At 41.8% G+C, this 14,121-nt stretch overlaps 1 protein-coding gene across 2 annotated transcripts; it reads left to right on the top strand.

Moving 5' to 3' along the window:
* Positions 1-328: 328 nt before the first annotated feature.
* On the top strand, positions 329-5,401 carry LOC147632790 (uncharacterized). 2 transcript variants are annotated; one of them, XM_086807661.1, is made up of 8 exons: positions 334-941; positions 1,121-1,237; positions 1,667-1,893; positions 2,383-2,591; positions 2,738-2,840; positions 2,936-3,306; positions 3,393-3,942; positions 4,066-5,401. In XM_086807661.1, exons 1-8 carry the CDS (start codon positions 803-805, stop codon positions 5,203-5,205), a joined length of 2,856 nt encoding a protein of 951 aa, XP_086663787.1. In that variant the 5' UTR covers positions 334-802; the 3' UTR covers positions 5,206-5,401. The 2 variants fall into 2 exon arrangements, with proteins under 2 accessions (XP_086663788.1, XP_086663787.1); XM_086807662.1 differs by lacking the exon at positions 1,667-1,893 and having other exon boundaries at positions 329-941.
* The last annotated feature ends 8,720 nt before the right edge of the window (positions 5,402-14,121 follow it).

Here is a 14,121-nt window from a genome sequence, read left to right on the forward strand (position 1 = left end):
ATGGATGCATCAACGTTGGGCGCTATATGGGGCGGGGGGGGATTGGCTTATAATCTATACTAACATTTTATTAAATATCTTGCTCAAAAATGACAAACCAAGGAAACTAGTAGCTAAGGGAGGCACTATCGAGCCTTTTTTTTAAAAATTCAACGGCTCGAGTTTCAACTCCCGTGATCCCCCCCCCCATTCAGACCCAAAACCATCAAATACTCTTATTTTTTGGGGTTGAGAAAAATCCATCAAATTTCCTAAACCTTACAAAATAGCGCGTGCATGTTAACTGCCACCACCTGCTCTTGCTATAAAGCCAGGGAGAGATTGTTGCACAGCAGGCAGTAAAGCTTGTATTGACATATACTCCCTCTCTCTCTCTCTCTCTCTCTCTCTCTCTCTCTGTCTCTGTGCGCGCTCGCATGCCCATTGTTCATTATTCCCGTTTGAAGAGCCACATCCCTGCATTAATCCTTGTCAGGATTATTGCATCTGTGTGGATGGTGCGTTCCTTGCCATACCTCCTGCAACAGCTTGAGAACTCAAGCACCACCCAGCGCTCCCAACATCAAGACTACCTCCTCCTCTTAGAAACAACACAATTCAAGCCACCTTAGCACTCTGCTAATACCACATGCCATTGCCAAAAAGGACACTGGCAACTCACTGCTAGATCTCAGAGCTATAGCTCTCTGGTTTATAATTCTATACATCACCTCATATATTGTCACTCTGTATCACATGTAGATGTTTATGAAAGCTGTGAATGGTATCTAGAACCCCTTGCCTCTGAACCGGGAAGCTTATCATGGAGAGCATCAACGCAGAATTTGACTCAGAGATGGGGGTGACTCCACCCAGGGTTGCTCATCCACAATCAAAGCAATCTACCATATTATCATTCACAAAAGCAATTTGGCACTTTGCTGTGGCCCTCTTTGGAGGAGGCACAATTCTAACCTTACACCAACTTGTGTGTTTGTGTATGTGTGTGTGTGTGTGTGTGTGTGTGGGTATTCTCTCAAAGTTCATGCACATGTGTATGTTCAGTACATGTTTTTCTTCTTCAGAAGATAGTAACTTTTAGGGTTTTTCTCCATATGCATAAACATGTTGATATTTGTAGGTGTATCTCTCCTCAAAGTTGAGTCGGGAGCAGAAGCACAACTTCGAAGTCTTCTTGTGGAGAAGGCAACGATGGATGTGGATGCCGTGATGAAAACTATGGGCTCTTCAGTTAATGGTAAAATCATGTCTGTCCTTGACAGCTTTCATTCCAACATATCATCTCTCAATGAGCTCACTTAGGCTTCACAGAGTGATGTATACAGCATGTATGTTATGTACATCTAGAGGGCCTCACCAAGTTATATGGCAGGCAAGACACACACATACATAGAGAAGTGCACATATGTATTTTATGATATATACACAAGCACATGTAAGTGCATGTGACCTTCTATATGATATGCATGTGTATCTATGTGCATGTGTATTTTATGTGCATATGCATGTGTATTCATGTGCATGTGTGTTTTATGTGCATATGCATGTGTATTCGTGTGCATATGCATGCGTATTTCATGTGTATCTGGAGAGAGCGAGAGGGTGCTTCTTACCTTGAATGAATTCTGAATGGAGCTTTGCTAATTCTGGTTTTGACCCTGATTAGGCCTCACAACCCAGCAAGCAAATGAGCTGCTCAAAAAATTTGGCCCTAATATACTGCCTGGTCAAAAAGGCAATCAATGGCAAAACATTTTATGGAATGCAACCTGGCATCCTTTTAACTTGATTCTCTTGACACTCGCTATCATCTCTGGGGTCACTAGTGACATGGCAACATTCACTCTCATGTGTGCTATGATCATTCTAAGTGTGGGCTTACGTTTCCAGCAGGTAAAGCCTTGGCCCTGTATACTGTTGAGAATGATTCTCTCAGCTCTAACCAAGTTGCATCAAAAAGATACATCCAAAGAAGTCATTCATGAATTGTAAAGAGTAGGGATTTCCATAAATTCACTAGCCCAGAGAACCCACCACCTCAAGTTTTTGGGGTCTGGATGGATAGGCTAAATTATGGAAGCTCCCAGTTGAGTGCGCTCGATGGTGACGGCAATTAGGATGGGTGCCTAAACCAAATAATTTCTATGCTTCATAGTCCTGCCAATTCTCTCACTTAGATCATGGGCTCAATCTTCAAGGCTTTAAAAGCACACACATAGGAGTAGAATTCTGAATTCAAGAGCCTAGACTGAGTGAATTCTGGTGTTGTTAAGTAGTTCAATAGGATACTTGGGCAGCATTTCCACTTTCAAGCAAACAAGATGATTAGGTGCACATCGCCTTTCTTTACATCAGCATCATTTCCACTCCCCATTTTTGCAGGAGCTCAAGACATCAAAAGAAGCATCAAAACTAGCACTTATGGTTGAAGCTCGAGCCACAGTTTTAAGGGATGACATCATTTTGGGAAAGAGTGTCAAGGTGGAAGTGAAGCAGAGCGAGGTTGTCCCAGGTGATATCGTTTTCCTCGGAATGGGAGACTTACTGCCAGGTGATGTTCGCATCTTGACATCAAAAGAGCTTTTGGTGAGGTGAGTGTCCAGCATCATTCTGAACTCAGCCCGACCTTTCCCCTTAGTCCTCTGCTTTTCTTTCTAGCTTTAACATTAGGATGAGATTTTAGGTACTTCTTCAGATCAGTTGGTAGAGCTTATGCCAGCTTTGGGGAATTTTGCAGCCAGTCTTCTTTAACAGGAGAGTCCATGCCAATTGAAAAGGATTCCAATGTGGGACATTCTGATGATGCACCCTTACTGGAGCTAAGGAACATTTGTTTCATGGTCAGTACTCTTCACACGGCTGTTACACAAGGATGTTATCAAACTTATCCCTTCCTGTATATCACTTACCTGCTCTTGGGCTTACTTGATGCAAGGGGACAAGCATAGTCTCTGGAGAAGGCACTGGAGTGGTCCTGTCGACAGGATCCAAGACCTATATTGGCACAGTTGCTGATGTACTGAGAAGAGAAACGCCTACCAATGCTTTCCAGAATGGCGTCCGGCGCGTGTCGTTTTTGCTTATCTGCTTCATGTTTGCAATGGTGCCCCTTGTCATTGTGATTAGTGGCCTAAGCACAAAGAGTTGGAGCGGAAGCTTTCTGTTTGGCATATCTGTAGCCGTGGGTCTTACCCCAGAGATGCTCCCCATGATTGTGAATGCCAATCTCGCCCGTGGTGCTTTGGAAATGGCTCGGAAGAAGTGCATTGTCAAAAGGGTGGATGCTGTCCAGAACATGGGAGCCATGTAAGTCTAAAATTCATGCACATTTCTCAAGTTCTTGTTAACAGATGGATGATTTCAGTACTGACCTGATTATGCTTTGTGCCTAGGGATATTCTGTGCACAGACAAAACTGGCACTCTCACAGTAGACAATGTTGCCATGGTACAATACTTGGACAGATACGGTACTGCCAAGCGCCAAGTGTATGAGTATGCTTACATGAACTCATTTTTTCAAAATGCCCTAAAAAACCCCATTGATAAGGCTATCTTAGCCTTCAGTGAATCCCACCATGAACGCATAGATGTGTCAAAATGGGAAAAGATAGATGAGATCCCATTCAGCTTTGAGCGCCGCATACTCTCCGTGCTATTGGGGGAGCGGAATGACATGGCTCAAGATGGAAAAGATTCAGGAGTAGTCCATCTCCACGGCAAGAAGCTGTTGGTAACCAAAGGAGCATTGGAGGAGATGCTCAGCATATGTACAAGTGCCCAGGATGGTGAAGATGGAAATGATGTTACACCCATGACATCAGAACTACTTGATGCCCTTCTGAAAATGGGCCAAAGCCTCAATTCAGATGGACTGCGGGTACTGGTGGTGGCCACAAAACACATTGCTACTGCGGGAATCGTGCAAGCAGATAATGGCATGGTATGATGAATGTGTCCATGGCATCTCACCAATTTACTGCAACCTGTACCTTCAAATTCGTGTCCCTGTTTTGGACATGAAGTGGCTCAATTTAATTGATTATCTTATCTTTTGCAATTGCAGACTCCTTCTGAGAACAAGGTCGCAGTAAATGAAGAGAAGGACATGGTGTTCCAGGGCTTTCTTGCTTTCTCAGATCCTCCCAAGGAGTCTGCTAAGGAGGCAATCTGCTCCCTAACGAAGGCAGGAGTTGCTATAAAGGTCTTGACTGGGGACAATCTCCCTGTTGCAGTCAAGATCTGCAGAGATATGGGTATAGTAACAGATCATGTAGTAACTGGCTCACAGCTGGCAGCTCAGACCAAAGACTCCTTTCATGCGACTGTGAAGAAGGCGACAATTTTAGCGAAGCTTACCCCAATCCAGAAGCTTGAAGTGGTGCAGGCACTGAAGGTTGGGAACCATACTGTGGGGTTCCTCGGTGATGGCTTGAATGATGTCTTGGCATTGAAAGGGGCTGACGTTGGCATGACTGTTGACTCTGCTACAAGTGTGGCCAAGGATGCTGCAGAGATCATCTTGCTCGAGAAAGACCTGAATGTTCTTGTGGCAGGCGTGACATGCGGCCGCATCACACATGGCAACACCATCAAGTACATCAAGATGGCAGCCAGCTCCAACTTTGGCAATGTGTTTTCCATCTTGGTGGCATCTGCATGGCTGCCTTTCAATCCGATGAGGCCGGTACAGATTCTGACTCAGAATCTGCTGTATGATATCAGTCAGGTGTCGATACCATGGGATAGGATGGACCGCGGCTATACAGACACGCCACGGCAGTGGTCAGCCAAGGGGATAGCTAGATTCATGATATGCATGGGTCCAGTGAGCTCTATATTTGACATTGCCACATTTAGCTTGATGTGGTGGTATTATGGAGTCCGTACAAAAGAGCAGCAGGCACTGTTGCAATCAGCCTGGTTTGTGGAGGGGCTGTTGTCTCAGACACTGGTCATTCACACACTAAGGACCGCCCGGGTGCCCTTTGTGCAAGAGATGGCCTCTAAGGTGGTGGTGATGGTCACGTCCCTTGTGGTGGTGGTGGGGGTGTGTGTGCCCTTCACCCCATTAGGAAAGGCAGAGAGGATGGTGCACCTCCCTGCTTCCTACTTTGGTTTCCTGGTTGCCATTCTTCTGAGCTACTGTTTTCTGGCTCAGCTTGCCAAAATGCTCTACATCAAGGTCTTCAAATCATGGCTGTAGGGCAACGACATGCCATGAGGTTGTATGCATGCCATGGCCGCCGCCGCCGTTGTTTGTCTCCTATTTGACCGTACGTACATGGCTAAGTAATGGCTGGCTCCCGCGCCCAGTAATAAGCCTAAGACTAAGACAGCTTGTATTTTTCTTGTTTCCAAAAATATATTAGCTAAAAATAAGTAAATAATTATTCGGATTTTGTATTTTTTGCATTTGTTATTGTCCTGCCTTGTCTCTTGTTTTTCTCTCTCTTTCTTTTTTGGGAAATATATATATATATATATATTCTTTATATATATTAATATGCTACCCTTCATAAGTTAACTAATGTGCTCGTGCACAAAGGTTTTAAGTGTAGTGCACACGTGCGCATATAAACATTGCAAAGGACGACTGCACTAGCAGAGTAGGTTGTCATACAATAGCAAGAAAGGAACATTTTCTTTTGTAGATCCTTCTCCTATTATGTGTGACCTATGGGTGAGCCCACATGGTGGATCTAGCCATTGTAGTGAGCCCACATGGTTCTCTCAGCAGTGGATCCACTAAGAGAACCATAAAAATAAACATGTTAGAGCATTGTAAAGCCTAACTTTAATGGACATACCAAAATGACATGTAAAGAGTATTTGTTCTCTACTGTTAAAGGATCACTGCCCTCTTGGCTCGTTGAAACCATACAGCATACAACTTTCATTGGATCACTACCCTCTTGGCTCGCTAAAACCATATAGCATACAACTTTCATTGATAGTGTATACCTTTACACTCCTTGCATCACAAAAACCAAATAACTGTAAGCCTTCAAACAACAACATGAAAAAGGAATAATATGTAAACATTGATGACATTATGCATTTGAATAGAGTTAAGTTGCAAAGGAACATGGAATTTATATAGGATGACAATGTGTCAGCAATGGGGAATTGTCATTGAGAGGGAGCTTTTCTTGGTTACCTTTCTCTCTCTACTTTGAATACTCTCTCTATAACTCTCCCCACCATGACCACCCCATCTCCCTCACCCCCCACCACCATCTCTCTCTTCCTCTTTCTCCTATCTCTCATTCCCCCTCTCCTCTCCCTTCATCACATCCCCTATCTCTTTCCTCTCTTTTATCAAACATTCTCTCTTTGTCTACCATATTAGCTATATTCCCTCTCTCATTCCTCTCTCTCTCTCTCTCTCTCTCTCTCTCTCTCTCTCTCTCTCTCTCTCTCTCTCTCTCTCTCTCTTCCTCCACCATCTCTCTAATCCCCAATTTCCCTCCGCTCTCTCTCTCTAAACCTCTCTCTCTCTCTCTCTCTTAGTCTCACTCAATACCCCCATCTCTTTACCTCAATCTCCCTCTCTCTCCCCCCTCACTCACCCCCTCTCTTCCTCTCTCTTCAACACTACCCCCATCTCTCACCCCCACTTTCTTCACATATCATAGAGGAGCATCATCTACTTTGCAAATAGTTGTCAAGGATTTCTTTTAAGTTTTGGCCTACTATGTGTAAAGATATTGTTAAGTTTGTTTCTAAATGTGTTGTTTGCCAAAAGATTAAGAGTTATAAAGGAAAGAAATTTGGTTTGCTTATGCATATACCTATTTCTAATGAACCATGGGAACAAATAAGTATGGATTTTATATCTGGTTTTCCTTTGACTTCTAAAAAGAATGATATGATCTGGACTATAGTATATATATTTAGCAAACATGCTTACTTTATTACTTGCAAAAAGACATTAACTGCTTACCAAGTTTTCTCTACTGCTTTTCATCCTAATGGACAAATTAAAGTAACAAATAGCATAATACTTGATTTACTTAGATCATATGTCTCATCTTAACCTAACCAGTGGGATACGTCTTTGCATATTTTGCAATTTGCATAGAATAATTGTCCTCATATTGCTACTAAGAAAGCACCATTTGAGATAGTCTATGGTCAGCAGGCTTTACCTACTCCTATGACTAAACTTTCACAATCTATAGAGGCTGCATACTCTTTTATGTTAGAGACTTTGACCAAATCCATGATAGTAAAATTGAATATTCAAAAAGCTCAAGAGAAAAAAATGAAGTTCGCAAATTGTAAGCGCAAACATGTTATTTTCAATGAAGGCGATTATGTACTTCTTCATATTGATAAAGGAGAGTTAAATCTATAGAGACCAATCCTGTAGTTAAGTTAGCTTCTAGATTTTATGGACCTTTTAAGGTAATTGCAAAGATTAATGATAGTGCATGTAAGTTGGAGCTACCTTCTAGTTGGCATATTCATAACTCTTTTCATATTAGTCTTTTGAGACATTTTAGAGGATCTCTACCATCTCATCCTACAATAGAACAACCTCCTGAATTGGTAGATGAAGAAGATCATCTTCTGCTTGAGTCTATTATTGACCACCATAAGACCACCACTACACGCACAAGCAACACTTAAGTATCTTATAACTTTCAAGAACCATCCTATTGAAGATGACAAATAGATGCTAGGAAAGTTTTTCGTTCTTACCAAAATCTCATCCACTCTTACCATCCATAAGGTCAATTGCAACCCGAGCAAGAGGGAATGTTAGTCATAACCTCTATGGAGATGCACATTATTTTACTTTGGGAGATTTTATTTGGATGTGCCTTTTATTTATATCATTTACTAAGATTAATGTGTTTAATCAACTGTGTACGTTGGTATGATCTGGTCACAATTAATGTGTTTAATTAGTTGTGTGCACTAATTAATATTATTTTGGATGTAGGCGATGAGAGTGATGGATTATGTGTTAATCGTGGGTGGAACATATGTTAGACCACTATGGGATTATGTGTTAATCGTGGGTGGAACATATGTTAGACCACTATGGGATATTTTGGAAGACATGTGAATACCTTTTATGGTTTCATATTTAGGCATTAATATTTTTGAAAAGACTAAGGCCTCATACCTTTGTATATACCAAATAGTATTTTATACTTGTGGTAGGCCCAAGACTTTATATTATTGCTTGCTACATTTTTGTAAAGCTTTTACGCTCATAAACTCAAAAAGAACTTGTGCTTTGTTTTTGAAAGTTATCAAGCTTTTTCTAATACATATAAATATGGGTGAGTAGTACAAGGGACACACTCAACCCAGGAGAGATTGAACCTAATCTTGTGTCAACGGTGATTTCTACTCTATTCTCCATCTTTCTTTGTTTATTCAATTTTGATTATTAAGGTTTATGCTTTTAATTTATGCAAGTATATGTTATGCTCTAATTTTTGTGATTGAGAATTAGAGTTCCTTCTCTAATTGTCATAAAGGTCCTGAGACAACGAGAGAAGAAGGTTAGAGAGGGGATTAGCATGAGAGTAAGAATCTATTGCACAATGGGAGAGTATATTGTACTATGAGAGAAAGTGACTTATATACAAGGCCATAAGTGTCTAAATATACTTGAATTGTGGGGTCAGTCGAGTGTCCAAGGCTTATAAGTGGCCTATTACTTATATAATGCTTAATCTCATATTATATGCATGAAACAATCCATTCTAGCCTAGCCTAGGCAAGAGTAGAGGACAAACTCTCTCTCTCTCTCCCCTAAGGGCCCTCGAAGAAGAGCCATGTCATCACTTTGCTAGAAAAAGGAGGCCGTGGTGAACCTTGTGTATCTTACATCAAAACCCCCAAATGATGTGAAATACCATTGGAAAGCCCTTGAAAAGTAGATTCTAAATCTACCACCACCAACAAATTTGAAGTTGATATAATTAAGTTGTTATGGCTTCCCTGCTCAAAGGTAGATTCCAATCATTATGACATTCATGTAACAATGGATGTCATAATCATTAAAGTCTAGACACCTTTTTGTATGGAGACTTAACTTGAGCATATAACAAATCTATCGAAGGTGGTAGCTTTAGAATAGGGCTTTCTAATAGTATGTCACATGTGGTGAGGGTTTTGATGTAAGATATATAAGGTTTACCCATGACCCCTTTTTTTTTTAGCAAAGTGATAATATGGCTCTTTTTCTTAGAGGGCCCTTTTTAAGTCTAAATTCTACCTAATGCTTATCCCCATCTTACCCCCATCCTCTCTCTCTCTCTCTCTCTCTCTCTCTCTCTCTCTCTCTCTCTCTCTCTCTCTCTCTCTCTTCTCCTTTCTCTCTCTTCTCTCTATCTTTCTTCTTACCTCCTCTCTTATTTGTCTCTTTTCATCATTCCCTACGTCACTCTCTCCATCCTCTCTATCTCCCTCCATCTATTATGCACTCCTCTCTCTCTCTCTCTCTCTCTCTCTCTCTCTCTCTCTCTCTCTCTCTTGTTTCCTTCCCCCCTCTTTATCTCGTAACACCTAACTCTCTCAATCATCTCTATCTCCCTCCATTCATGGCTCTCTCTCTCTCTCTCTCTCTCTCTCTCTCTCTCTCTCTCTCTCTCTCTCTCTCATCCTCTTGTTTCTCTCTCTCTCTCTCTCTCTCTCTCTCTCTCTCTCTCTCTCTCTCTCTCTCTCTCTCTCATCCTCTTGTTTCTCTCTCTCTCTCTCTCTCTCTCTCTCTCTCTCTCTCTCTCTCTCTCTCTCTCTCTCTCTCTCTCTCTCTCTCTCTCTCTCTCTCTCTCTCTCTCATCCTCTTGTTTCTCTCTCTCATATTCTGTTATACTATCATTCTCCCTCTCTTCCTCGGTTGTTGCCTCTCTTGCTCCATCCCTCTCTTGTCATGCTCGCTCCATCTTACTTACACATGTGTTCCTCTCTCTCTCTCTCTCTCTCTCTCTCTCTCTCTCTCTCTCTCTCTCTCTCTCTCTCTCTTTCTCTCCACTCTTATATCTCTTCCTCTCTCCCTCTCCCTTCGCTCCTATATCTCTCTCTCCCTCTCATATCTATCTCTTTTCATATATCCCCAACTCACTCTCCTTATCCTCTTTGTCTCCCTCCATGACGCACCACTCTCTCTCTTTTTCTATTTTTCTCTCCCCCACTATCCCTCCTCCCTCCCTCTCTTCCTTTGTCCCTTTGATCCTCTATATTTCTTTCTCTCTCCCTTTCATATCTTTCTCTTTTTATATATCCCTAACTCATTCTCTCTATCCTCTCTGTATTTCTCCATCTCTTGCGTACTTTCTTTCTAGATCTCTCTTGCCTACTCCCTTGAGTTTTCAACGATCTATAAAAGTAATACGACTTTGTACCAAAATTATAATTTTCTTTTGTGTACTTCAGGACTAGGAAAAAATAAAGCTACTAGGTAATTATGAATAGGGAAATCAATGAAGATTACATCAACCTCTATGAAGCCGTTCAAGGTATTGTTACTACCATGGATACCCTCAAAATGCAAGGTATTGATTCAAACATAAGCTACCACACTATGAGCATAAACTAGATCATGAAGCTGCGCATAGATGGGTTTGTGTTTGGTATTAACCTTGATGCAAGCCCTACATGGAATAAGATAGCTAGTGAGAGCTTTTAAGAAATTAGATTTTAATGGATTAATATTTACACCGTTCTTACATTTGTTTACAAATTGCATTGTTTAGGGCAACGAGTAGTATTTGGTTGACCTCACGTCCACTCTACTTGATGATATGTGCACTTGTTATCATCGGATCAATGTATTAACTGACAAACATGTGCTCCAAGGCAGATGCAAAAGGATACAAAATAGAGTGCCTCTGTAGTACACATTACAATACTAAAGTAGAGTGCCTCCTCAGTGCACCTCTTCAGTGCACATTGCAATACTAAAGTAGGCACATTTGTGGATCTATGGTGAGCCATAGGTTTCCCATTCTATTTACATGCTTTAACCATGTATCAGTGCTTGCAATTGTAATAATTGAACCCATGTCACTTGAGGAGGCCTATGGTCTCTTATGTGTCGCATTTACAAGCCTACAAGCATAGCATAAATTGAGCATCCCAAGCTAGATTATGTCTTTAGATTGCAAGACAATTGAATATATATGTAGCAATGTTGTCAAAAGAAGCATTTTTGAATTGAGATCTCCCTTTTAGTAAATTATACTTCTTTGGATTTACAATTGCCAAATATTTAATAAGAATAATAATAAAGCTAAAATTATGTTGCTCAAATAATTGAAAGGGAGTAGGCAAGAGAGATCTAGAAAGAGAGTACGCAAGAGATGGAGAAATACAGAGAGGATAGAGAGAATGAGTTAGGGATATATAAAAAGAGAAAGATATGAAAGGGAGAGAGAAAGAGATGTAGAGGATCAAAGGGACAAAGGAAGAGAGGGAGGGAGGAGGGATAGTGGGGGAGAGAAAAATAGAAAAAGAGAGAGAGTGGTGCAAGTCATGGAGGGAGACAAAGAGGATAAGGAGAGTGAGTTGGGGATATATGAAAAGAGATAGATTGTTAGATATCCGTAACGCCGCTACGGGCATTACCACAAGAGGGGACGGCCTCTGGCTCACCACCCAGCCATAGAGGAAGAATGAGGATTGCCCCTCATCCCCCAGGCTATATAGTGTGTGGCCTGCCGTCCACACTAGCCTGGCCGCCCATGACTCCGCATGGGCATCCTCTCCCACTGAACCCCGGACATGGCCATCCGGTCTGCCGTCGGTCACAGGCATTACAGCCTACGTGACATTACCCCCCCCTTAAGAAGAGTTTTCGTCCTCGAAAACAAACTGGAAATTGCACTACGGCGTTCCCAGGTAGCTACCTCCTCATCCCTATCTGTCCATTTAACAAGTACCTTCTGGTACACTTTATGTCGGGTTTGTCTGTCTCGATACACAAGAATCCTTTCCGGTTCATGTGGTATCTTTGGTGGAGTGATCAATTCCACCAAAATATCTAGAGAAACTACGTTCTCTAACCCGTGAACTGATTTCTTCAGTTTACTAACATGGAAGACAGGATGAACTTGAGAACTCTCCGGTAACTCAAGTTTGTAGGCTACGTCCCCAATCTTCTTAAGGACCTTGAAAGGACCGCAATATCTAGGAGAAAGTTTATCACACTTTCCCGTTTACATGGTTGCTGACTGCGCAGGAACCTTTAAAAATACAAAGTCACCTTCTGCAAAGGTCACTTGTCTGCGTCCTTTATCGGCATAAGTTTTAGCGCGATCCTGAGCGCTACGAATGCTCTCTCGTGCGGCTCTGAGCATATCATTCATATCTTCAAGGAAATCCTTTTGACAGATTGAATCTTCTCCTTTTCTAGGCCTACAGCCATCAGAGATCTCGGCTGGAATCCATACATTAACATGAATGGTGTAAATCCAGTCGCTGAGTGTTTGGAGCTGTTATAGGCAAACTCCAATAAGGGCAAGTAATCTTCCCAATTAGATTGCTTCTTACTAACATAAGAACGCAACATATCCTCTAGAATTTGGTTAACTCTTTCAGTTTGACCATCAGACTCCGGATGATCTGTCGTACTCATACTCAGAGTAGTATCCAACTTTTTGAAGACTTCCCTTCAAAAATGACTGTTGAACTTTCTATCTCTATCCGACACTATATCTGCGGGCAGGCCATATAGCTTGTAGAGATGTTCAATAAAGAGTTTTGCCAACTCTGGCGTTTTTACAGTTTTCTTGTGGTAATAAACTTTGCCAGTTTAGTTGTCCACTACTACCCACACCGAGTCATTCCCTCGACTCGTCTTGGGTAAACCGGTAATGAAATCCATGGAAATGCTTTTCCATTTCCCTTGAGGAATCTCCAGCGGATGGAGTAGTCCTCCAACCTTAAGACGTTCATGTTTATTGACTGGCACTTATTGCATTTCAGCACATAAGTCTGGACGTTCTTAAATAAACTAGGCCAATAAAACTGTCTTTTAACTAGTGCATAGGTCTTCTGAATCCCAGGATGACCCGCACTTGGACTATCATGACTTTCTTTAAGAATTTGGGTCCGAAAGTCACCAATAGTTGGTACACATACTCTACCCTTGTAAAGTAAGTACCTGTCTCATCAATGGAGTAATTAGCATATTTCTCCCACCGACGAAGTTTAGCATCATCCTTTGAAACCGTATAGGAAAACAAAGGTGATGAAGGGCCTACGTCTGAGCTCTCCGGCTGAAAACTATACCCCAAAGACTTGGCTAGCCTCTCCGGACTAACTCTCGCCTCGCTACCCACCGCACCTACGGCCAGTCTCTCCGGACTAGCATTACATGCCGGCGAGGAAGGTGGGCGCGGCTGTGACAAAGTGCGTGCGTTACAGCACGCCAGACCTCTATAAAGACAGGATCATGCTCACACAAGCCATGATTTGGTATTTCAACCAAAACCTTAAGGCAAATTTCATACCTTGATTTTGCATTATGTCATTAGCACAGAAGCTAATGTACTGGAGAGCACTCTAGTAGCGCAAGTTCTTAGACTATGCTACTAGATGTTTGTAGACTACGCTACCATGTTGCTTCACCAACTTGTTAAAACTTCTGTTTGGAAAGCTCTACGGCCATAGGAGAAATAAACTAGAGCCAATCTAATCATGCATCACAAGGATTAGTTCCAAAGCTGAGAGATACTTTCTCTCTTAGAGTAACATCTTTGCACAAGCATATGCTCTAGAATCTTGTTGAGTTTCTAACTACCATCAATCTATGGATGGTTAAACTCCACTCTAACTCAGAGTAAATGTAACTTTTTGAAGATTTCCCTTCAAATATGACAATCAAACTTCCTATCTCTTATGTCATACTATATATGCGGGCAGACCATATAGTATGTGGAGATGTTTGATAAAGATTGTTGCACCACTACGGGTGTCTCGAGTTACATCCAATCACTTACAACTCTTTGTTGCTATTACCAGACACATCCCTTCAAGTATTGTCTGGACTCACACAACTATTCGAGTTTATGTGATATTTGAGGATATCCCTCCTTTCCCTCAAGAAAGGTTTTTGTCCTCAAAAACTCTACTCTCAAGCGGACTACGCGCTAGTGTC

The sequence above is a fragment of the Cibotium barometz genome, chromosome 13 (genome assembly GCF_041138505.1).
Source record: "Cibotium barometz isolate CiBa-2024 chromosome 13, ASM4113850v1, whole genome shotgun sequence".
Classification (NCBI taxonomy): Eukaryota; Viridiplantae; Streptophyta; class Polypodiopsida; order Cyatheales; family Cibotiaceae; genus Cibotium; species Cibotium barometz.

Bases quoted from the DNA above. Each gene is read 5' to 3' on its own strand.
- LOC147632790 (XM_086807661.1), top strand. From the start codon at position 803: ATGGAGAGCATCAACGCAGAATTTGACTCAGAGATGGGGGTGACTCCA. The intron at 1,238-1,666 runs GTAAAATCATGT...GACCCTGATTAG, and splicing joins TATGGGCTCTTCAGTTAATG to GCCTCACAACCCAGCAAGCA. The intron at 3,307-3,392 runs GTAAGTCTAAAA...CTTTGTGCCTAG, and splicing joins GTCCAGAACATGGGAGCCAT to GGATATTCTGTGCACAGACA.